Source organism: Mobula hypostoma, chromosome 7 (assembly GCF_963921235.1).
Source record: "Mobula hypostoma chromosome 7, sMobHyp1.1, whole genome shotgun sequence".
Lineage (NCBI taxonomy): Eukaryota > Metazoa > Chordata > Chondrichthyes > Myliobatiformes > Myliobatidae > Mobula > Mobula hypostoma.
In genome coordinates this window covers 36,133,981-36,158,951 of record NC_086103.1, presented here as the reverse complement: position 1 = coordinate 36,158,951, position 24,971 = coordinate 36,133,981, and the positions used below count along the sequence as shown (strand labels likewise).

The 24,971-nt window shown below is 40.3% G+C and overlaps 1 protein-coding gene across 9 annotated transcripts in view; it reads right to left on the bottom strand.

The window, feature by feature from the left end:
• LOC134349238 (rap guanine nucleotide exchange factor 6-like) overlaps positions 1 to 24,971 on the bottom strand; it is a 406,825-nt gene that overhangs the window by 153,492 nt on the left and 228,362 nt on the right. The window contains exon 1 of one of the 9 annotated variants that reach the window (XM_063053261.1): positions 10,371 to 10,904. The exons of the other annotated variants lie outside the window; for them this stretch is intronic. Coding sequence (XP_062909331.1) covers positions 10,371 to 10,376 — 6 coding nt within the window. The 5' untranslated portion in view covers positions 10,377 to 10,904. Of the gene's footprint in view, positions 1 to 10,370; positions 10,905 to 24,971 lie in introns of those variants that run through there. 9 annotated transcript variants of the gene reach the window in all.

The following is a 24,971-nucleotide window of genomic DNA, read 5'->3' as shown; positions in this document are numbered from 1 at the left end:
TTTTGTATTCTGAAGTTTTGAAGGTTGCCGCCTAGAAAGTGGCAGGAGATTAGGAAGAAAATCTGTCACTCCACACAACCCGTGATACTGTGAAATTTGTACATAATAATAAAGAAGATTAGTAATGTTCTTGGCAATGGTAGAGGGAGGAAATCTTGCTCACATCGTCAGACACCAAAACCCAGCCCAAGTTTTTGATATCCTCCATTGTGAACCAATTCAAATCAGAATCACAAAGGACAATTCCTCCCTTCTTCTATTCTGCTTCAAAACCTTTTTAACTTGGAGTATGCTAGCAACAGAGAGAATAATTTTGGAAAGCTGATAGTAATGAAGTCATTAGCATACATATGCCTTGTCCTTAATAACTATCATCACATTTTGAATCTGCACTCTCATATGACAGGGCTGCTTCATGTGATTTTAAAATAAAGATGCTATACATAGCATAATTATGAAAGCATTCAAAAAATTCCAAGTGCGTGATTGTAAGCAACAAGAAAAAGGCACATGAAGACAAGTGCACTATTTCAAAAGAAAATTTACCCGTTTACAATTTAGAATCAAGGACTTTGTACCGTCGCAACTGACAAATTTAGCCTGCTGCCTGGCCTGCTGAGTTCCTCAGCATTTTGTGTGTGTTGCTTGGGTTTCCAGCATCTGTAGAATTTCTCGTTTGAAATTTAGCCAATTATTAGAAGTTTCTTAAATCAGGATGAACTGTGCTATTCTAACACTATTATTCATAATTTCTCCATAGTAATTTCAAGATTTAGTGTGATAGATGCAGAGTAATTAAATTCCATTACACTTTTGTTTATTTTTGAAATTTATTATCTAAATTAGATTGTATATTTTTAAAGTGCACAGAAAAATCACGAATTCTGCTGCACATTTTAAAAACAATACATTTAGCATTAATTGAAATATACATCTTCAATTACTGTTATCAGTTTCTAAGTCCCTCCTTCCCCAATATATATTAGCACAAATTTTATTAATGAAGTAGATTTATGCATTTTCCATAAGTCACAATGATCTCTGAATGCACGCAGAATGTAAAATTATAAAGTAGTATTGAAAGAGAAAAGCATTTAAGACTTAATAGTCTTAACCAAGAAGTCGTCCATTTTAGATAAGGATATTTTACAAAATATATCCATGCAGTTTATTTCTGTGCATTCTTCGTATGGAGTCTAAAAATGTTTCCAGTGACTATCTAAGGGAAACATTTCTGTTGTCTGTATGAAGCAAACAACATACAAATTAAACTTGCGTTTGACTTTGAGGTGTGTGGGAGAGATATGTAGGATGGGCAAATCAAATCTGTTTCTTGTAAATTTATAAATATCCAATAATCAGAAACAATTTTTGGACATACCATTCATATCTATTGATATGTTAATATAAAAATAGACAGTGTATGAGGCCTTAAAAAACGTGTGCGGTGCCTTGAAGAATATGGAGCACTTTCCATCTTCCAGGAACCACCTTTCAGCAAAGGCAGAAAATAAACAATCAGATTTACTGTACCACCATATTCAGTTCGCCTGTACATCTTTTGACCAACTGTAAAAAGATTCAAAGAACCTGAAACTAAGCACGAAACTCACGATCTACCTTGGCCTATCTACAACGGCAACTCCGCGCCCTGGAAACTTCAGAGCCACTCCCAAGTCCATTCTGAATTTCCTCCCCATTTAGAAAATTGTCTACGCCTTTATTTCAAAGTGCATGATCATACACTTCCCCTGCACTATACTCCATCTGCCACTTCTTGGCCCATTCTCTCAATCTGTCCAATTCCTTCCACAAACTCTGATTCATTAAAGCTACCTGCCAATCAAACACCTACCTTCATATCGTCCACAAACTTGGCCACAAACCCATCATTTCTATCATCCAAATTAATAACGAATAACATGAAAAGAAGAGGTCATAACATCATCCCCCACAGAACACCACTAGTCACTGGCAGCCAACCAGAATAGGCCCCTATATTCCCACTCTTTGCCTCTTTCCTGTCAGCCAGTGATCTATTCATGCTAGTATGTTTCATGTAATACCACTCGCTCTCATCTTGTTTAGCAGCCCCATATGTTGCATCTTGTCAAAGCCCTTCTAAAAATCCAAAAACATCCACTGACTCTCCTTTGTCTATCCTGCCTATTATTTCCTGAAAGAATTCCAACAGATTGTCAGACAATTTCCCATTTAGGAAAATATGCTCTCTTTGGCCTACTTTATCATGTGCCTCCAAATACTTCAGACATCCCACCTCTCCCGGAAGATCCGGGAGTCTCCTGCATATCAATAGTGGCTCCCTGACACCCGGAAATTATATATAATGTCCCGGAAATAGATTTTTTTTGAGAGGGAGTGGGAGAGCGAGCATCCTGAATGGTCTCCCTTCGTGCTAAGAGTGGTCCCCAACCACCGGGCCGTGAGGAAACAATATGATTTGGTGACATGAAACGATATGAGTCATTTGCACCTTTCCTCATTCCCTGTCACGCACTGTTGAACTTGAACGCACGCGAGATCATTACCCGCGCTTCATCCATGTCAGCGCGGAAAGGATATCAACTCCTCGAGCTTGTAAATGACGGCGGGCTGAAAAGTATGTTTGACATAACATCGCTGCCGCATTCTGGATCAAAGTCAAGGCTAAATATCCTGAGATAGCCACGAAAGCACTGAAAACGCTGCTTCCATTTCCAACATCATATCGCTGCGAAGCGGAGTTCTCTGCAATGAATGCAACAAAAACTAAATTGTGGAATAGACTGGACATAAGGAACCTCCTTCGAGTATCGCTGCCTCTTGTCACCCCTCGACGGGACCGTCTTGTTGCAGGAAAACAAGCCCAGGGCTCGCACTGATTCAGCGATATTGACGTGTTGCAATGATTTTATATGTTCATATGGGGAAAATATGCGCTGTGTGTTTAATATCCAAATGTTACTTAAAATGTTATGATGCTATTGACTTATCGGGATTAATAAAGTATATCTATCTATCCAACTATCTATGTTCCGGTCGTGATTAACACCCCCCGCCCCCCCGGTTGGCCAGTCTGCAAGAATATTGTCAATACTAAACCGGTCTGCGGTGCAAACTAAGTCGGGGAACCCTGCTAAGTAGACCTATCAGTTTTCTCGCAAACAACAGGAATTCTGCAGATGCTGGAAATTCAAGCAACACACATCAAAGTTGCTGGTGAACGCAGCAGGCCAGGCAGCATCTGTAGGAAGAGGTGCAGTCGACGTTTCAGGCCGAGACCCTTCGTCAGGACTAACTGAAGGAAGAGTGAGTAAGGGATTTGAAAGTTGGAGGAGGAGGGGGAGATCCAAAATGATAGGAGAAGACAGGAGGGGGAGGGATAGAGCCAAGAGCTGGACCGGTGATAGGCAAAAGGGGATACGAGAGGATCATGGGACAGGAGGTCTGGGAAGAAAGACGGGGGGGGCGATGGGCAAGAGGTATATTCAGAGGGACAGAGGGAGAAAAAGGAGAGTGAGAGAAAGAATGTGTGCATAAAAATAAGTAACAGATGGAGTACGAGGGGGAGGTGGGGCCTTAGCGGAAGTTAGAGAAGTCGATGTTCATGCCATCAGGTTGGAGGCTACCCAGACGGAATATAAGGTGTTGTTCCTCCAACCTGAGTGTGGCTTCATCTTTACAGTAGAGGAGGCCGTGGATAGACATGTCAGAATGGGAATGGGATGTGGAATTAAAATGTGTGGCCACTGGGAGATCCTGCTTTCTCTGGCGGACAGAGCGTAGATGTTCAGCAAAGCGGTCTCCCAGTCTGCGTCGGGTCATTCCTAACATAAAGTACATAGAGGTAGTACAAAGCGTAAAAAATAACAGAATGAAGAATACAATGTTACAGTTACAGAGAAAGTACAGTACAGGTACAGTACACAAATAAGATGCAAGGGCCATAAGGAGGTAGATTAAGATATCGCATTTATCGTACAAATGGTCTGTTCAAGAGCCTTATAACAGTGGGACAGAAGCTATCCTTGAGGCTGGTGATACGTGTTTTGGAGCTCTTGCATCTTCTGCCTGATGAAAGGGAGAACAAGAGAAAATGACCAAGTTGGGAGAGGTTTGTTGGCTGCTTTCCTAAGGCAGCGAGAAGTGCAGAGAGAGTCAATGAAGAGGAAACTGTTGTTGAGAGAGACTGAGCTGTGCTCACAATCTTTGCAATTTCTCGTGGTCTTGGGCAGAACAGTTGCCACACCAAGCAGTGTTGCATTCAAGAGAAGGCTCTCTATGGTGCATATTTAAAAAGTGATGAAAGTCACTGGGGACTTGCTAAATATCCTTAGCTAATTATTTAATCAAAAGAGAAATGTTTTAAAAGGGTACTTAATTACCAACCTAGATACATACAGTGAGAAAGTACTGTGCAAAAGTCTTAGGCACATATTGAACCAATTTCCCCCCCGGATCAATAAAGTATGACTATGACTACTACTACTATATAGCTAGGGTGCCTAAGACTTTTGCACAGTACTGTAGTAATTTTATGTATCGCACTGCACCGCTGCTGCTGCTGCAAATAAAAACCTAATTTCATGACATATGTGAGTGATGATAAAACTGATTCTGATATGAGTCTCTATTGTAGACTGAGAGTGGGAAGGGGGCAGGGAGTGGAGAATCAAAGTTGGCAAATGGGGAAGGGAGAGAGGATGGAGCGAGAAGCACTAGAGAGACATTCTGTAATGATCAATAAACCAATTGTTTGAAATCAAGTGACCTTGCCTGGTCTTAGGGTTGGGTATGTCTGCACCCTTACCACACTTCTACTCTGCACCTGTCTCATAACCCTCCTATGCCATGACAAATACAATACTATGTAAAAGTCTTAGGCACCCTAGCTATATATATGTGCCTAAGACTTTGGCACAGGGCCGCACCTTTGTTGCATGCTAATTTTCTTATTGCAAATAATCATATTGTTGTTTGGGGTTATGGCAAATGTACTGTAAACTCATTTGAGCACTCATTTTCTTACTTACGAATGTAGATAGGAATTGCTGCCAGGATATGAAACCTGGAGGGCAAAACAACTGAGCCTTTAAACACTATGGAAGCACTTCTTTTAAAAAACATATAATAACATAATGAGTTAATTTCAGTTGATTTATCATCTGCTCCCAGTGACAGAACTATCACTTTCAAATGATTTCACAATAAAAGTGGCCTTTAAGTACTGGTCAACCATTACAGAATACAACCCTGTCCTTGAATGAAACATAAGAGTCAAGTGTCTCCTATGGTAGACAGCAAGCTGTGATACCATTTACCCCACATTTACCCCACTGCTCATCTGCTAAGATCAGTTAACCCAGCAAGGAGCAGAGATTGAAACTGCTACTCCTAAATCTGTTCAGTTCTGTTTCTTTCTACTAAAGGTATTGTGAAAACATGTTGTGGAACACTTTTATGGAGCAGCTAAACTTCATTCAAAACAGTGGAATGTTTCATTTCTCTGAACAACCCATAAACAGATGGCAAGTGTCAAAGAGAAAGTTATTTCCAAGCTACATGCTCTACAGTGTATTTACTCCAAGGGCTTGGTAACATAATCAAGATTAATACTACTACGCAGTTATTCCCCTCCCTATCCCCACCACCCAATTTAATTTCAGTTTACATTGTTTTTTACTGCAGTCAAAATAAAGTCAAATGTTAATACCTAGAATTATCACCAACAATTCTATGAACAAAGCACATAATCACCAGGAAGCATGAATTCAAAGTATTATTTACAGTTTAGTAACAAATACAGCTTCCGTCATAGAATTGGAGCACCATGGTAACGTAGTGCTTAACACGACGTTTTTACAGCTCGGGGCACTGGGGTTTGGAATTCGATTCCAGTGTCCTCGACAAGGAGTTTGTATAGTGGAATGCATGGTTTTCCTCTTGATGCTTTGGTTTCCTCCCACAGTCCAAAGAAATATTGGTTAGTAGGTTAATTGATCATTGTAAATTGTCTCATGATTCGGCGAGGGTTAAATCTTGATTAGGCTAGAGTTGCTGGCGGTGTAGCTTGAAGGACTGGAAGGGCCTATTCTGTATTGTAAAATATAAATTTACAGTTATCAAAATTAATTTGCATTTTGCATCTGAATCTAAAGCAACTCACTGTACTTGAGATTGTAAGCTACCAAGGTACAGGACTGCAAAATTTGACAGAAATTTTCAAAACGTGGATATTAGCATGTGTAAGTAAGCCGATACCTGTCATCTGTCAATCCACAGCATCAAGATTCTAAAGGGTAAGGGCTGTAACTCCTACAAACTAATCTATCTTCCAGTATTTATAGACTTCATTTGCTTCCCTTCACCTTTCGCTGCCAATAAAAATGAAGTGCAATTCTTGAAATTTTATTCAGAAATTAACAAAAATAGGCAGTAAAGTATTAAAAAAAATCTTAACTTATAAAATGCATTCAGTTCTGGAATGGTTTTAATATTGACGCACTGAAGAATTCACGACTCAGTGCTATGTTTAAACCATTAATTTCCAACATGCATTTTGTTATCCTGGATTACAGTATATTACCCTCTTTTGAATTTGGCAGTTAATTTGCTTTATGGGTTATGTCTTGTTGAGGAATACCACAACTACATAAGTGATGCTCTTAAGGTGCACTATATAGTTGGAAATTAGTTACTAAAACGTAAAATTAGAGGGGCAAGGCACAACAAAATTGAGTCCAGTCCAGAGATATGACTATATCATCTTGGTTAACATCAAGCAAAATTGCATTTTTTTGTTATCTTGTCCATTGGATGAGATCTTGAATGTTCAAAGTAAAATTTATCAGAGTACATAAATGTCACCACATAAAAGACTGGTATTATTTTTCTGTGAGCATACTGAGCACATCTATAGATCAGTAACTTTAAACTGTAAACACAGGAACAGTAAACTGTAAACAAACTGCAAATATAGATACTGTATGAATAAATAGCAATAAATAATGAGCATGAAATAATAATATAACATCCATCGAAATAGCAGAGTCCTTAAAGAAGTGTAGTCTTGAACCCCTTTCATTCAAGAGCCTGATGGTTGAGTAGTAGCAACTGTTCTTGAACCTGGTGGTGTGAGCCGTGAGGCACTTGTACCTTCTACCTGATGGCAGCAGCAAGAAAAGAACATGGCCTGGGTGGTGAGGATCTTTGATGACTGATGCTACTTTTCTAGAGCAATATTTCATGTAGATGTACTCAAAGGTTGGGAGGGGTTTACTGGTGATGTACTGGGCTGAATCCACTATCTTTTGTAGGATGTTCCACTCAAAGGCATGGGTGTTTCCATACCACGCCATAATGCACCCAGTCAGCAAACTTTCCACCACACATTTATAGAGGTTTGCCACTGTTTTCGTTGACATGTCAAACCTCCACAGACTCCTAAAGAAGTGGTTTCTTCACAATAATATTTATATGATGGGTCCAGGACAGGTCTTCTGAGACCCAGAAATTTCAAGTTACTGACCCTCTCCTCCTCTGATCCTCCAATGATTACTGGCTCATGGTCCTCTGGTTTCCCTCTCCTGAAGCCTAAAATCAGTTTCTTGGTCTTATTGGCATTGAGTGAGAGGTTGTTGTTATTGTACCACTCAGCCAAGTTTTCAATCTCCCTCCTGTATACTGATTCATCACCCTCTTTGATAAAGCCCACAACAGTGGTATCATCAGCAAACTTAAATATGGCATTGGAGCTGTGTTTAGCCACACAGTCATAGGTGAAAAGCAAACAGAGCAGGGGACTAAGCACACAGCCCTGTGGTGCAACTATGCTGATGGAAACATAGAGGTATGCAATAGTTCCTCCCTATTCTGGTGGTCAAAGCAAGCATAGAAAGCATTAAGCTCATCTGGAAGCAAAGCTCTACTGTCCCCTATGTCGCAAGATTTAACTTTGTAGGAGGTTATAGCATTCAAACTTGGCCACAGCTGTCGAGCATCCTTCGTTGATTCCTATCTAGTCCAGAATCTCCACTTTGCCTGAGAGATAGCTTTCCGGAGATCGTACCTAGACCTCTTGTAGCATTCTTGATGACTTGCTTAAATGCCTCTGATCTGGCTCTCTGCAGGTACTGGATTTCATTGTTCATCCAGAGCTTCTGATTAGGGGAAATCCTGAACGCTTTTGAGGGGATACACTCATCCAGAGATGTTTTAATAGTCTGTAACAACCTGGTGTAGTCATTCAGGTTCTCAGATGAGTCCTCAAACATGAATCAGTCCATTGACTCAAGGCAATGCTGTAACTGTCCCTTAGCATCCCATAACCACCTCTTAGCTGTGTTGATTACTGGAGCCTTGCTCTTTCGGCTCTGTCTGCATGCAGGTAGCAGGAATACAACCAAATGATCTGACGGCCTTGGGAAGGAACTGTAGTGTAGCAGTGTTCTAGAGTGTTGGGACTTCTGGTGCAACAGGGTACGTGCTGGAGATGATTGGGCAAGGTTTTCTTCAAACAGGCCCAGTTAAAGTTGTTAAATTTGAAATGCATCAGGATAGGCAGTTTCTTGTTTACGGACAGCATCATGCAGTTTCACGAGAGCTTGCTTATAATCAGCTGCTGGTAGTATGTAAACTGCAGTCAGGATCATGGATGAGAACTCCTGAGGCAAGCAGAATGGTCTACATTTAATCATTAGTTGTTCTAAGTCAGGGAAACAAGAAGTTGATATAACCCCAATGTCCGTGCACCAATGAGAATTGACTAAAAAGCACAAACCACCACCCTTTCCCTTACCAGAATTCAAGGATTGATCCATTCTGAAAATCATAAAACCTTCTGGTTGGATAGCTGCGTCAGACACATTCGCTGTTAACAAGGTCTCACTGTAATAAGTAATTGAGATCTGCCTCTGATACAGCAGCCTTGCCCTGAGATCGTCAATTTTATTTTCAAGTGACTGTACATTTGCCGACAAGATGTTCAATGGAAGAGGGCCTTATCCTCCTGCGCTTCACGCTGGTTTGAAATTATTATTAAAAAGGTAGAACTAGTGGGGCAAAGGACCACAAAATTGAGCCTCAATCCAGAGATATGACTGTATCATCTTGGTTAACATCAAGCAGAGCTGCATTTCTTGATATCTCGTCTATTACAGAGATCTTGAATGTCCTATTTGCCTTTGGGTGGATGCAAACTCTCCCAGAAGAATACAAATGTCTATGGTCTTGTTGCGAGTAAACAAAAACAGTAATCTGGGTTGATGGTCTAACTGAATCTATCCCATACAAAATTGTTACACTCATTGTCCATCCTGAACCCATCTGTTATCCTTTTAACCTACTGTTTCTTCCTTATTTTCCACTGTTCCTAATCCACAAGATCACTTATTCACATCAAATTAAAAATATATTTTATAACGTTATCTCAGACCAGCTGTGGCTGCAGGTGCAACTAATACATCATATCTAGAGTATTTGGGAGGCAGTAAGGGACAAGAACATGCTTAACAACATTCATTTGGTGAGGTTAGAACAGCAGTAACAGAACCCATGAAATTGGAAATTGGAGAAAATAGAAGTGATTTTGTAATAAAACACAGAATGCATCTTCTGTTGAATGTGCTAAACACCTGATGTGGTAACGTTAAGATGTTGGGCACTGCTTTTGAAATTTGATCCTATTCTCAATGCAACCGAATTTCAGAAGCAAAGCTCAATGTGCAGAGCAACCACGCATGCCTGAACTATGACGCAAGTGTATTTATAGACCATAAGACATGGAAGATTTCTCTGCATCTACAATTATTTCAAATCTATGCATTTTTATAATGTCAATACTTGATTCTGTTTGCCAGTCACTCCTAATACATACTCAATTTCAAAGTTCAAATTCATTCATACAAAACTGCAGATTCATCTTCTTGCAGGCACCCACAAAAAAAAGAAACACAATAGAATCCACAAAAACCACAGAACAAAGACCAACATACATTCAATGTGCAAGAGGACAAATCGTGCAAATAGTAAAAAAAAGGTAAACAAATAATACTCAGAACATAAGCTTCCGAGTCCCCGAAGGTAAATCCATGGCTACAGAGTCAGTTCAGTGCTGAGGTGAGTGAAGCCTGATGGCTGCAGGGCAACAGCTGCTCCCAAACCTAGCAACATGGAACCCAAGACACCTGCACCTCTCTCCCGACGGTGGTAGCAAGAAGAGAAGGACAAATGCAGGCAAGCAGCAGTGAACACCAGTTTTTTTCCACTCTTAGGCCTCAACACTTCAGTTGGCACAGAGTAATGGAGACGAGCTGGGTTCATTTTCTGCTCTTGGGCCTTGTCACAGCACCTGCCCCTAGTGATGGCCGCACCTGCATTCTTGACGGTCAAATTTGCCGAAAAGTACATTCCTTAAAGGGAAGTTACAGACTGCGGATGAGGGGATCGTGGTTAAGAAGTAGTATATCTAGTACACCATCTGGAAAGTTTGTGAGCAGCCTGCTAAACACCATCGTATGTCGCCAGCACTATCTTGCTTATAAAGCTGCCAGCACATCTATGCACAGTTTCAAATGACCTTTGGTATTGATGATGGTGATAAAAAAAAACAAAGGCTATAACTCAAATGGGGAGAGAGGGCAAAGGAAAGATATGCCTACACCCATTTTGTCTTGTAGAGGAAGCTAATATAATCAGACAATAAAATATTATTTATGCAGTTGCTAAGCAAATTCTGTCATTTGCCTCTTCAGCCTGTGGCCTGTGCAGTCTTCTATCCTGCTGAGCCAAAATGCTTGAACATGTGGGAAAATTTATACCATAACCATATGGGATGTAATCTGGTAGAACTGAGTGCCCACTCTTTGTGAGCTGCCAACTAATTTTTTTTAACTTTTAGATTCTTCTGTTGTTAATGTCAGAATTCTTTATCTATGTCAATTAGAAAATACATACTTCTAGTATCTGTGAATAAAACAGAGAGCAATATTGATAGAGGAAATGGAGCATGTAACTAATACAGTGAATATTAACCCAAATGTAATTTTGGACACAAAATTTTAGTGACTTTTAAGCATCCCTACTTCTAGAATGGAATTGGATGCATAAGAAAATGTAAAAGAAAAAAAAGACAATCAAAAATAATCAGTTGGAAATCTATGGTGGAAACATTTCGTGTTCAGCAGTGAGGGAGAAAAAAGTGAGAAGCAAACTATAAGTAAGTAAAATATTAATGGAAAAATAGATATTAGCTTCAGTAAACTAATAGTCATTTGTTTTATTACACACAAGGAAGGACAGTTGCCATAGCAATTAATATATTACTTCATAGCTTCAAGGATCCAGATGTAAGGTTGACCTGAGGTGTTTTGTATACAATGTTTTTGTGTCCTCCCATGGCCACAAAAGCTTCTATTAGGTGCTCAGTTTTATTATCCCTTAGTGTAGCTAAGTAGCAAAAAAAAGACAAAAGCAAAGCTAAGTTGCAGGGCAATAGGAGGGAGAGGAGGAGAAAGGGAATGGGTCACACAGGAATCCTCTGTTGGCAGCCATTATGGTCCTAAAGGGCTAAATAGACTCCTCCTAAGCTATAATAGATAAGCAAAAGTTTGTTTTGCTTTGGTTGTGATATTGAAGAATGATTTGTTAAACTGATATGCTATGCAAATTCAATTATTAGATGCCAAGCACATTCTGTGACACGTCCTTTGGACTTGGAGCATCCAGCACTGCATAAATTTTCTCAGCACACTGATGCGTCCTTTGGACTTGGAGCATCTCAGCACTGCATAAATTTTCTCAGCACAATGATAATCATTATGTGTCAATAGTATGACTATAGTAAGTGGTGCTTGGTTTAAAGAATTCATACTTGTTGCATCATGCTCCAAGCCCATAATCTTCTAATATTCTTAACAATTTCTTGATATTTTGAAGATGTCCTTGTCACTCTTACTAGTAACAATATCATCCAGTTAACACTGAGTGCCTGGACCGTCTTGCAGCACCTGGTCCATAGCTTTCCGCTAGAGAGCAGGTGCAGATGCTACTCCAAAAATAAGCCTAGTATAGCAATAAAGCCCTACATGGTTATGGTGAGAAACACTTTGAACTCTTCTTCCATCTCCATCTGTAGCTAGGCCTCAACTAAGTCCACTTTGCAGAAGTTCTTCCTTCCAGAAAGGTTTGCAAAGATATCCTCTATCCTGAGCAGAGGGCAATGATCTACTTCCAGACCTTTAAATCACCACAGATCCTGACAGACTCATTCTTCTTGGCTACCGGGACCACTGGTGTTGTCCATGGGCTCCACTCAACCTTGGAAAGAATTCCTTCAGCCTCCAATCCAATTAAGGTCACTGATTACTTTATCATGGATAGTATAAGGAACCCAACAGGCTGCGTAGAACTTGGGTAAGGATTTTCACTGACTATCACAAGAAATATAAGATTGTTATAGTAGGTGATTTTAATTTTTCAAATATTAATTGGGAGTCCCATACTGTAAAAGACTAGATGGGACAAAGTTTGACAAATATATTCAGGAAAGTTTCCTTAATCAGTACACAGAAGTCCCAACACGAGAGTGTGCGATACTTGATCTGCTATTAGGGAATGGCACACAGCAGGTGACGGAAGGACTGTGTATGGGAACATTTTGCATCTAGTGATCATAATGCCCTTAGATTCATAGTAGATATGCAAAAAGATAGGTCTGCTCTGCAGGTTCAGATTCTAAATTGGAGAAAAGCCAATTTTGATACAGTCAGAAAGGATCTGGCAAGTGTGGATTGGGACAGGTTGTTTTCTGGCATAGATGTACTTGTAAGTAGGAGGCCTTTGAAATAGAAATTTTGAAAGTACAACGCTTGTATGTATCTGTCAAAATAGAAGGTAATGACAACATGTTTAAGGAACTTTGGTTTTCAAGAGATATTGAGGCCCTGGTTAAGGAAAAAAAAGGAGGTGCATAGCAGGTATAGGCAGGTAGGAACAAATGAGGTAATTATGGAGTATAAGAAATACAAGAGAAAATTTAAGAAAGAAATCAGGAGGACTAAAAGAATCTATGAGGTTTCCCTAGCAGACAAAGTGAAGGAAAATCCTAAGGGGTTCTATAGATATGTTAAGAGCAAGAGCAAGGGACAAAATTGGTCCTCTGGAAGATCAGAGTGGTAGTCTATGTGTGGAACCAAAAGAGGTGGAAGAGATCTTAAAATGGATTTCTATATCAGTACTTACTCAGGAAGTGGACACAGAAAGAAGGAAATTAGGGCGGATAAATTCCCGGGGCCTGATAAGGTGTTCCCTTGGACCTTGTGGGAGGCAAGTGCAAAAATTGCAGGGACCCTAGCAGAGATATTTAAATCATTAGCAACAGGTGAGGTACTGGAGGATTGCTAATTTACAAGGATGTACTGGGACTGCACGACCCAGGTTATTAGGAAATAATAAGAGGTGAGGAATTTATTCCTTGGAACGTTGAAGATTGAGGGGAGGTTTGATAGTGATGTACAAAATTCCAAGGGGTATAGATAGGATAAATGCATGCAGGCTTATTCCACAGAAGTTGGGTGGACTACAACTGGAGGTCATGGGTTAAGGGTGAAAGGTGAAAAGTTTAAGGGGTACATGAGGAGAAACTTGCTTCCACATGGACTAAATGTGCCAAAGAGCCTGCTTCTGTGTTGTACTTTTCTATGATTCTATGATTTACTTTGTGGAATGGCAGGGAACAACCGAGCCAGTGTCCTATTCCATTTTAATTAATTTGCTGTTCACTTCTGGGGTAAGCCATATTGCTTGTCTATTGTTAGCTTTCATGTTGCAAATCTCAAGTCTACCCAGTCTTGTGTCATTCTTGATATTATCATATTTTTCATCAATAGCATGCAGATTAGTGTTCTTTTTGAAACTGCAATTTGACATTGTATTTCTTTGTCCTTCATGCGCAGTCCATTTATTTTTATCTGCCCAACATGCTCTTTGAATGTGTCCTACTTTGTTGCATTTTCAGCACGTTTCACTTTTAAACCTGCAATGGTCTGGTGTATGTGAGCCCTGCCACAACAGTAACACAATTCGTTTGGCCAAGTAGGTTTCTTTTTAGACATGGCAATTTTGTTCACGCTCATAGAAACATAGAAAACCTACAGCACAATACAGGCCCTTCGGCCCACAATGCTGTGCTAAACATGTACTTACTTCAGAAATTACCTCGGGTTACCCACAGCCCTCTATTTTTCTATGGCTTCTTTCATTTTTGAATACAAATCAATTTCTGTCTGCTATTTCCATTGATACAACAATTTCAACTGCTCTTTTAAATGCAGGTTATGCTTCAGTTAGAAGCCAGTTTTAAATGCTTTCTTGCAAGATTCAACAAACTGAATTATCTCTCATCATTAAGCTCACTGTTGATCTGACAATGTTCAGATAATCTCTTCCATTCAGCCATGTACGCTGAAATAGCCCCCTCTTCCGTTTCATTCTGCTTATGAAACCTAAAGCATTCTGCATTCAACAATAGTTTTGGTACTATATTTTCATGCATTACTTTCACGATATCAGCAATGCTCATTTCGACTGGTCTAGTTGGAGCAGTCAAACTTCTAAGCAAACTATATCCCTTTCTACCTAATGCACTCAGCAAAACTTGCAATTGCTTTTCATCGGCTACTTCATTTCCTTCATGATGAATGTGATCTTGATGAATGTCTCAGATGAGTTGGAAGGCTGAAATGACCTATTCCTACATATTAAGTTCATAAATATTTGTAGTTTGAGGAGCTTCAACTCAAATCACTGAGCTGGAAGATGATCTTTAAACTCTACAACACATCAGGGAAGGGGAAGTTGATGGTTACCAGGAGGTGCTCACAATACAGAAGATATGGTCTTTGGATTTAAATCTGTAGTCAGGGACAGAAGAGTATAATTGTAAGCAAGCAGGTATAGGAGCCTTAGGACCCACACTGCCAGGTTCAGGAACAGATATTATACCTCAATCATCAGGCTCTTGAACCAGAGAGGATAACTTAACCTCATTCACCCCTCAATCTATGGACTCACTTTCAAGTTCTCTTCATCTCATATTCTTGATATTTATTGCTTATTTATCTATTTTTATTCTTTTTGTATTTGCACAGTTTGTTGCAGTTTGCACATTGGTTGTTTATCCATCATTTTGGAGGTGGTCTTTTATTGATTCTATTATGTTCCTTGCACTTACTGTGAATGCCCACAAGAAAATGAATATAGGGTTGTATATAGTGACAAATATATTCTTTAATAACAAATTTACTTTGAACTTTGATAAGGACCAAGAGTGCAGGGGCATGCACCTTTGAGGTTTCCAATGGGTTTATGGTTTTTCAGTTTATTTGGATAGAAGCTTACAGTGTGAATGCGTTAACTGACCATTACACCAAGGGTCAGAAAGTCATTGAAGAAGGAAGAATAAACAAGAATGTTGTGGTAGAAGGGCTTAACATACAGTGCCCATAAAACTTCTTAACCCTCCCCCTACCTCGGAGGTTTTCATGTTTTATTGTTTTACATTAAAACCACTGTGATTCAATTTGTTTTTTTTTGACACTGATCAACAAAACAAAACTTGTGTCAAACTGAAAACCGATCTTTACTAACTGATCTAAATTAATTACAAATACAAAACCATTGATTGCATAAGTATTCACCCCTTTTAATATGGCACTGGTGCAGCCAACTGGTTTTAGAAGTCACATAATTAGCTCAGTGGAGATCACATGTGTGCAGTCAAGGTGTTTCAATTGATTGTCGTAAAAATACACCTGTATCTGGAAGGTCCAACTGCTGGTGAGTCAGTATTCCAGTAAAAACTACACCATGAAGAGAAAAGAACATTCCAAGCAACTCCACAAAAAGATTATTGAAAAGCACAAGTCAAAAGATGGATACATGAAAATTTCCAAGTCACTGAATATCCCTTGGAGTACAGTTAAGTCATTCATCATGAAATGGAAAGAATATGGCACAACTGTAAATCTGCCTACAGCAGGCTGTCCTCAAAAACAGAGTGACTGTGCGAGAAGAGGACTAACGAGGTAGGCCACCAAGAGACCTATGACAACTCTGGAGGAGTCTCAAGCTTCAGTGGCTGAGAAGGGAGAGACTGCACATTCAACAACAATTGCCCAGGTACTTCACCAGTCACAGCTTTATGGGAGAGTGGCAAAGAGAAAGCTACTGTTGAAAAAAGCTCACATGAAATCTCAGCTAGAATTTGCCAGAAGAACGGGGAAAAAATTGCAGTGTCCAGATCTGCAAAGCTGATAAAGACCTATTCACACAGACTCAAAGTTGTAATTGCTGCCAAAGGTGCATCTACTAAATACTGAGTTAAGGGATTCAGTAATTATGCAATCAATTATTTTGTGTTTAATAATTGTAATAAATTTACACCAAATTGTAGCAATTTGTTTTCACTTTGACACGGAAGAGTCTTTTCTGTTGATCAGTGTCAATAAAGCCAAATGAAATCCACTGTGATTCAATGTAAAACAGTAAAACATGAACACTTCCAGGGATGGGGGGTGGGTTGAATACTGCTTATATACACTGTAGCAAGGAGGATATTCATTCATTCTCAGAACCAAAACAGCTAACAATCTGGAACATCCGATGCTGTAGAATGTTTTAACTAGGCTCGAGAGGAAATTAGAGTGGGAGACAGTGAATTCAGTATGCAAGGTACATATACAAAGGTATGGCAAAGGAAAGTAGTCCATCTCCAACAGGATCCCACCACCAAGCACATTTTTCCGCCCCACCACCCCACTTTCTGCTTTCCGCTGGGATTGCTCCCTACGTGACTCCCTTGTCCATTCATCCCTCCCCACTGATCACTCTCCTGACACTTATCCTTGCAGCAAAACAAGAGCTACACCTGTCCCTACACCTTCTCCATCACTACCATTCAGGACCCAAAAGAGTCCCTCCATCTACTGTATCCGTTGCTCCTGGGTGGCCTCTTGTATATTAATGAGAGCCAACAAAGATTGAGAAACCGCTTCACTGAGCACCTAAGCTCTGTCCACCAGAAAAAGCAGGGTCTCCCAGTGGCCACCCATTTTAATTCCATTTCCCATTCTGACTTCCATTAATGGCCCTCTCTACTGGCGTGATGAGGCCACAATCAGGTTGGAGGAGCAACACATATTCATCTGGGTAGCCTCCAACCTGATAGCATGAATATTGATTTCTTGAACTTCTGGTAATGCCCCCCCATACCCCATCCCCTTTTCCCCCACTCACTATCTTCTTGCCTGCTCATTGCCTCCCTCTGGTGCTCCTCCCTTTTTTTCTCTCTTCCATGGCCTTCTGTCCTCTGCTATTAGATTCCCCCTTCTCCAGCCTTGTATCTCTTTCATCAATCAACTTCCCAAATCTTCACTTCATCCCTCCCTGCTCCCAGTTTCACCTATCACCTTGTGTTTCTTTGTCCCCTCCCCCCACCCACCAACTCTGATTCCTGATTTTTTTTTCTCCAGTCCTGATGAAGGTTCTTGGCCCGAAATATTAACTGTACTCTTTTCCATAGATACTGCCTGGCCTACTGAGTTTCTCCAGCATTTTGTGTGTGTTACTTGGATTTCCAGCATCCGCAGATTTTCTCTTGTTTGTTAAAGTAGTTCCATACAGTCAGAGGAGCTTGACAACAAATTAATCAGCAACACCAAGAGACATCATCAAATAGGCTTAGGGGAAGAATCGAGAAATGAATACATGGCTAAAAACTGGTGCAGTCAAAGTGTGTTTTAATTCATGGCAATCGATTCCAGTACTGGAGAAAGTATGAATTGTAAAATTAGGATGATGTACGTACATTGAAACCACATTGGTTTGAGTTTTCTGGTGAGCTCCATAGCAGTGGAAGTAGAGGGGTCTTTAAACTAACGTGTGTAAGGGATAAAAGTTGGGAATAAATGTGAAATCAAAAAGGAGAGCGAAGGCTCAAGAGAAAGCGGAGACAAAACTACAAACTAAAGCCCATAGCTTAACATGTAGCTTACTGGATATAGTAATTACACAAAGTCATGGCTTTGCCAAGGGGAGAGCAGGTCCGATCAATTTATTAGAGATTCTTTGAAATACCACATGCCCTGGACAGAGGTATTTAGATTGCCAGATGGTATTTGGTAAAGTTCCACTAGAAAGGCTATCCAGAAAATAAAAGCCTATGGGGGTAGAAGATAACATAGTAGCATAGATAGAAAATTGGCTGGCTAATCACAGCCAGCATTTATAATAGGTCTTAATTTGTGCTTGACAATGTTTAATGAGTTGAGGTGCACAAATCTGTGTTGAGGCTTCAATATTTTAATTTTTTTTTATAAATGGCTTTGATGAAGGCACTAAAGGTATGACTGCGAATAATGCTGATTACACAAAGATACGTTGGAAGATAAGTTGTACAGAAGGGAAAGGATATTGCAAAGGGTTAACAGCTATGTTAGTGCACATGCAAAGAAGATAAATGAGAGTGTTATGAATGAATTGATTCTTCAATGGTGAAGTACTCCAAAGAACTGAGAAAACAGGCTCTTTCTTCAAGGGGACAACAAAGATCTTTCAAGACTACAGCCCTCTCAAACCATCAGTCAGACACAGAAAGTTTGAGAGGTCATTAGTGCAGTCCATGAATAACTGCACTGGGAAAGTCTTCAACACAGTCAGGCACTTTTGCCTGCTCTATTGCTTCTGTGGGATGAAGATTAAGCAAATAAAGCCACCTCTCTGAGTATTGTTAGGTGACATCCCTAATACAAAAGTGCCCAAAATAGTCAATTCTGTTTTTGAAGGCATAGCTCATCACAGATTCAAACAAGGACAAATAATGCTATATAAATGTTTGTCTTTAAATAGTAAGGGAAATAGGGTCAATAAAACCTGATTGTTCTGAGAGTAGGGATCTTTTTTCAAACCAGTGAAATCTTAGCACAGAGAAATTGTGTGTATTGCATTACAGCTGAAGTGTGGGAGTTTTATGCCAGAAAAAAATGCAAGGGAGAACAAAACAAAACACAAATTTCCTGGACACTGGGACACATAAAAATCTGAATAAGCTTGCTTCACTTCAGGCCAAGCCAATTTTGAACAGTCCTGTGCGAATTTATTTTAATGGACTCATATGGATGAATTACTAATCTTGTACGTCTTCTCTATACTTGTCTACTGGAAACACAAAATTTCAACTGAAATTCCAGGAAGAGATTACAATGATCAATAAGCTCTGCAACTGGCTTGGGAAAAAAATGTCGGTAAAAAGAATAACAAAACTTATTTGGTCACCAATGAGAGCTTATTTTTGGCTGTGAATTCTATTGGAAAGACTTCTATTACATAGGCAATATTTGCAGTATCTGGATTTTTATTGATTCCTCTGAATAGGAGATTATACACTCACCTTTTTCCAACTTCAGCTGAGAACATACTCCCAGTCTAATTAGAAATGCATTTCCACTAAAAAATAGTTCAGTTTGGTTAATGAGAAAACAATTTAATGATTCAAGGCCATGACCTTTATCAACACTGGAGAAGTTAGAAACTCAATGTTTTAAGTTGTAAAGAACTGAGAATGGTGGAAAGAGCAGAGGAAATTACTGATAGCGGGGAATGAAGGACACCAGTGCTGGTAATATTGTTTAAGAGAGGATAGTAAAGACTCTTTATTCAAGTTTTCAGCAGGTTATCAAATGGCAGTGACACTGTTATTTGGCAAAATGACCTCTTCCAAAATCTGAATGACAGCTCTTTGATACCTCTCATACCCCTCCTCCTCCTCTGAATCTTACCTGACCACTGTACTCCATACTGTGACATAATTTCCTTTAATTTTCCTGCATAGCCTCCTGTTCCGTAGTTCCTCAGCTTCACAGAATCTACTTCATCTCCAAGGAGAACCATCCTAGTAAATCTATGGTTTCAACTTGCTCTTACCCCAGAACCTACTTTGTTCTGCTTTAACTCTGTTCCTTCCTTGTTCTTCAACACATGACACCTCTATTGCAGTTCATAATCATTTAGAAACATAGAAAACCTTCAGCACAATACAGCCCTTCGGCCCACAAAGCTGTACCAAACTTGTCATGACCTTAGAAACTACCTAGTGTTAACCATAGCCCTCTATTTTTCTGAGCTGCATGTACCTGTCCAGGAGTCTCTTAAAAGACCCTATTGTACCCACCTCCACCATCATCACCGGCAGCCCATTCCACGCACTCATCACTCTCTGTGTAAAAAAACCTAGCCCTGGCATCTCCTCTGTAGCTACTTCCAAGTACCTTAAGACTGTGCCCTCTCTTGCGAGCCAATTCAGCCCTAGGAAAAAACCTCTGACTATCCACACAATCAGAATCAAAATCAGAATCAGATTTATTATCACTGGCATGTGACATGAAATTTGTTAACTTAGCAGCAGCAGTTTAATGCAATACATATCTAGCAAAGAGAGAAAAAATAATAATTATAATAAAATAAAACATAATAATAAATAAACAAGTAAATCAACTACGTATATTGAATAGATTTTTTTAAAATTTGCAAAAACAGAAATACTGTACATTTTAAAAAGTAAGGTAGTGTCCAAACCTTCAAAGTCCATTTAGGAATCGGATGGCAGAGGGGAAGAAGCTGTTCCTGAATTGCTGAGTGTGCGCCTTCAGGCTTCTGGGTGCTGGAGATCTTTAATAATGGACGCTGCCTTTCTGAGACACCGCTCCCTAAAGATGTCCTGGGTACTTTGTAGACTAGTACCCAAGATGGAGCTAACTAGATTTACGACCTTCTGCAGCTTCTTTCGGTCCTGTGCAGTAGCCCCTCCATACCAGACAGTGATGCAGCCTGTCAGAATGCTCTCCAAGGTACAACTATAGAAATTTTTGAGTGCATTTGTTTGCATGCCAAATCGCTTCAAATTCCTAATAAAGTATAGCTGCTGTCTTGCCTTCTTTATGACTACATCTATATGTTGGGACCAGGTTAGATCCTCAGAGATCTTGACACCCAGGAACTTGAAGCTGCTCACTCTCTCTACTTCTGATCCCTCTATGAGGATTGGTATGTGTTCTTTCGTCTTACCCTTCCTGAAGTCCACAATCAGCTCTTTTGTCTTACCCTTCCTGAAGTCCACAATCAGCTCTTTCGTCTTACCCTTCCTGAAGTCCACAATCAGCTCTTTCGTCTTACTGATGTTGTTGCTGCAGCACCATTCTACTAGTTGGCATATCTCACTCCTGTACACGCTCTCATCACCACCTGAGATCCTACGTACAATGGTTGCATCATCAGCAAATTTGTAGATGGTATTTGAGCTATGCCGAGCCAGTCATGTGTATACAGAGTAGAGCAGTGGGGTAAGCACACACCCCTGAGGTGCGCCAGTGTTGATCTTCAGCAAGGAGGAGATGTTATCACCAATGTGCACAGACTGTGGTTTTCTGGTTAGGAAGTCAAGGATCCAATTGCAGAGGGAGGTACAGAGGCCCAGGTTCTGCAACTTCTTAATCAGGATTGTGGGAATGATGGTATTAAATGTTGAGCTATAGTCGATTAACAGCACCTTGACATAGTTGTTTGTGTTGTCCAGGTGGTCTAAAGCCATGTGGAGACCAATTGAGATTACGTCTGCCGTTGACCTATTGTGGTGATAGGCAAATTGCAATGGATCCAGGTCCCTGCTGAGGCAGGAGTTCAGTCTAGTCATAATCAACCTCTCAAAGCATTTTATCACTGTCGATGTGAGTGCTACCAGGCGATAGTCATCTCATCATCTTATACACCTCTCTCAGGTCACCACTCATCCTCCGTCACTCCAAGGAGAAAAGGCAGAGTTCACTCAATTTATCATCATAAGGCATGCTTGCCAATCCAGGCAACATCCTTGTAAATCTCCTCTGCACCCTTTCTATGGTTTCCACACCCTTTCTGTAGTGAGGTGACCAGAACTGAACACAGTACTCCAAGTGGGGTCTGGCCAGGGTCCTATATAGCTGCAACATTACCTCTCGGCTCCTAAACTTAATCACACAATTGATGAACGCCAATGCACCATATGCCTTCTTAACCACAGAGTCAACATGTGCAGCAGCTTCAAGTGTCCTATGGACTTGGACCCCAAGATCCCTCTGATCCTCCACACGGTCAAGAGGCTTACCATTAATGCTATATTCTGCCATCATACTTGACTTACCAAAATGAACCACTTCATGCTTATCTAGGTTGAACTCCATCTGCCACTTCTCAGCCCAGTTTTGCATCCTATCAATGTCCCGCTGTAATCTCCAACAGTCCTCCACACTATCCACAACACCCCAACCTTTGTGTCATCAGTAAATTTACTAACCCATCTCTCCACTTCCTCATCCAGGTCATTTATAAAAATCACGATGAGTAAGGGTCCCAGAACAGATCCCTGAAGCACACCACTGGTCACTGACCTCCATGCAGAATATGACCCATCTACAACCACTCTTTGCCTTCAGTGGGCAAGCCAGTTCTGGATCCACAAAGCAATGTCCCCTTGGATCCCATGTCTCCTTACTTTCTCAATAAGCCTTGCATGGAGCATCTTGTCAAATGCCTTGCTGAAATCCATACACACTACATCTACTGCTGTACCTTCATCAATGCGTTTAATCACATTCTCAAAAACTTTACTACTCTTTCAGCATCATTTTGGCATTTAATCAAACTTGGTCTTCACCCTATGATAGACATGATCTTTGTTTGTTTTGTTCCTCCTCAAAGTATGTTCAATTTCCAATTTTTCACATCAATAGTTTTTGACCTGAACCACTTTCTCATTCTCTATCCATAAAAATTTCCAAACTCACTGAGCATTTCCAGCAAATAGTTAATTTATCCAGACTCCTATCATCTTTAGATTTGTCTTTGCTTTCCCATTATATTCCTTCACTATCAAGTTGATTATGTATTGAACATTATTAATTCATTTTGTTGTGTGCAAAACATGCAGCAAAAGCCAGTAAACCTATAGTAAATCATACTCAGCATTCATTGATGAATTAATTTTTATGTAGTAACTATGAGCACTTTGTGATTACCTCAGTACAAAATAAGTGAGATCCTAAATATAAAAATACACATGGTAAACACCATAACTGTATGTATTGTTGGTGCCAACCAGTCAAATCACTGGCAAGCACATTTGGACAATGAGTATTTTGGCATATTTAGAGACTTCACATGTCGTCAATGACTGCAAGGTTTCTCACTTCTATGTTATTTTCTATTACTGATTTTAAATAAGCTATACTTATTTAACTAATTTGCATATAATTGGACAGAATTGCATTGATTCAATCACTTACATGCTTTAAATCTCACTTTAAGCACTTCTGTGTTCAAATCTGTCTTGAGCTGTCTGTCACACACACAGAACAATGCTAAGATGACATATTCAAAAATATAAATGTCACCATTCTTTTCAATTTTTCTTTTTTTCAGGTTTCTTCTGATTTCACACTAGATTAAATACGTACCATAAACCAGAAAACTAATTTGATTTCAGATTTGTACTAACTGCAACTTTTTATTTTTCAAATAACTATCCGAAAATTGTTACATAAGGAGCCTTAATTGATGTTTGTGACATAACTGCTCCTGGTGGGCATGTGGCCAAGTGGTTAAGGCATTGGACTAGCGACCTGAAGGTCGTGAGTTCAAACCCCAGCCAAGGCAATGTGTTGTGTCCTTGAGCAAGGCACTTAATCACACATTGCTCTGCGACGACACTGGTGCCACTGTATGGGTCCTAATGCATAACAACATTGGTGTCGTGGAGAGGGGAGACTTGCAGCAACTGCTGGTCTTCCATACAACCTTGCCCAGGCCTGCGCCCTGGAGAGTGAAGACTTTCCAGGCACAGATCCACGGTCTCACAAGACTAATGGATGCCTTAAACTGCTCCTGGTGTATTTAAGAAACATCAGAGTCCTGAAGCGTTAATAGCATCAGGCTCACCAGACTGAGTAGGCATAGCAAATGAGCATAAATGCAAAGATGTGGACTAAAAGCAAGAATAGAACAAAAGCCAGAAAACTAAGTGTTTCTGTACCCATGCCAGATTCTCTGGGAATACGGCAAATTTTACATGAAAAGATGGGTGTTAATGCAGATACCATCAAGGACTGTTTGCTGCTTCCCTAACAACAAACCATGGGTCACCAGTGATCTAAAGGCTCTTCTCAATCACAAAAAAAGAGCATTTAGATCAGGAGACAGGGAGGAATTGAAACATGTGCAGAGGAAGCTAAAGGAGAAGATCAAGGTGGCTAAAGAGGAATACAGGAGAGAGATGGAGAACAAGCTTGGGCAGAGTAGCACACAGGAGGTGTGGAGAGGCATGAAGAACATCACTGGCTTCAATCAGCCGAGCTGTGGAGACTTGGAATGGAGCTGTGAATGGGCTGATGAGTTAAACCAATTCTTTAACAGGTTTGACAATTTCCCTCCCGTTCACACCCCCTCCCCCTGGCACGAATGCCTCTCCTCCTCCCTCCTCCAGATCAACACGTGCATGAACAACACAGGCTACCACTGTCTACATCCCCTCCTTGCCCTGCACCTGCCATCCACACCTCCATATACCAACTGCTATTGTTCCGATCTTCATCTGCCGCAGCCCCCACCTTCCGGCAACTCCCCAGTTACTGTGAACTAACCTTCACTACTGAGCAGGTGAGAAGGGCTCTGGGGAAACTCAGACACAGCAAAACATTGGGACCCAAAGAGTGTGCTGAGTAATTCTCTAGCGCATTTTCATTCTGAGTCTCAGCCTGGAAAGGTCCCGACTGTGTGCAAAACATCATGTATGATCCCAGTACCCATGGGCCAACTGAAAGTTTTGAATGACTACTGTACAGTGGCCCTGACCTCAAACATCACGACGACCTTAGAGAGGCTGGTTCTGG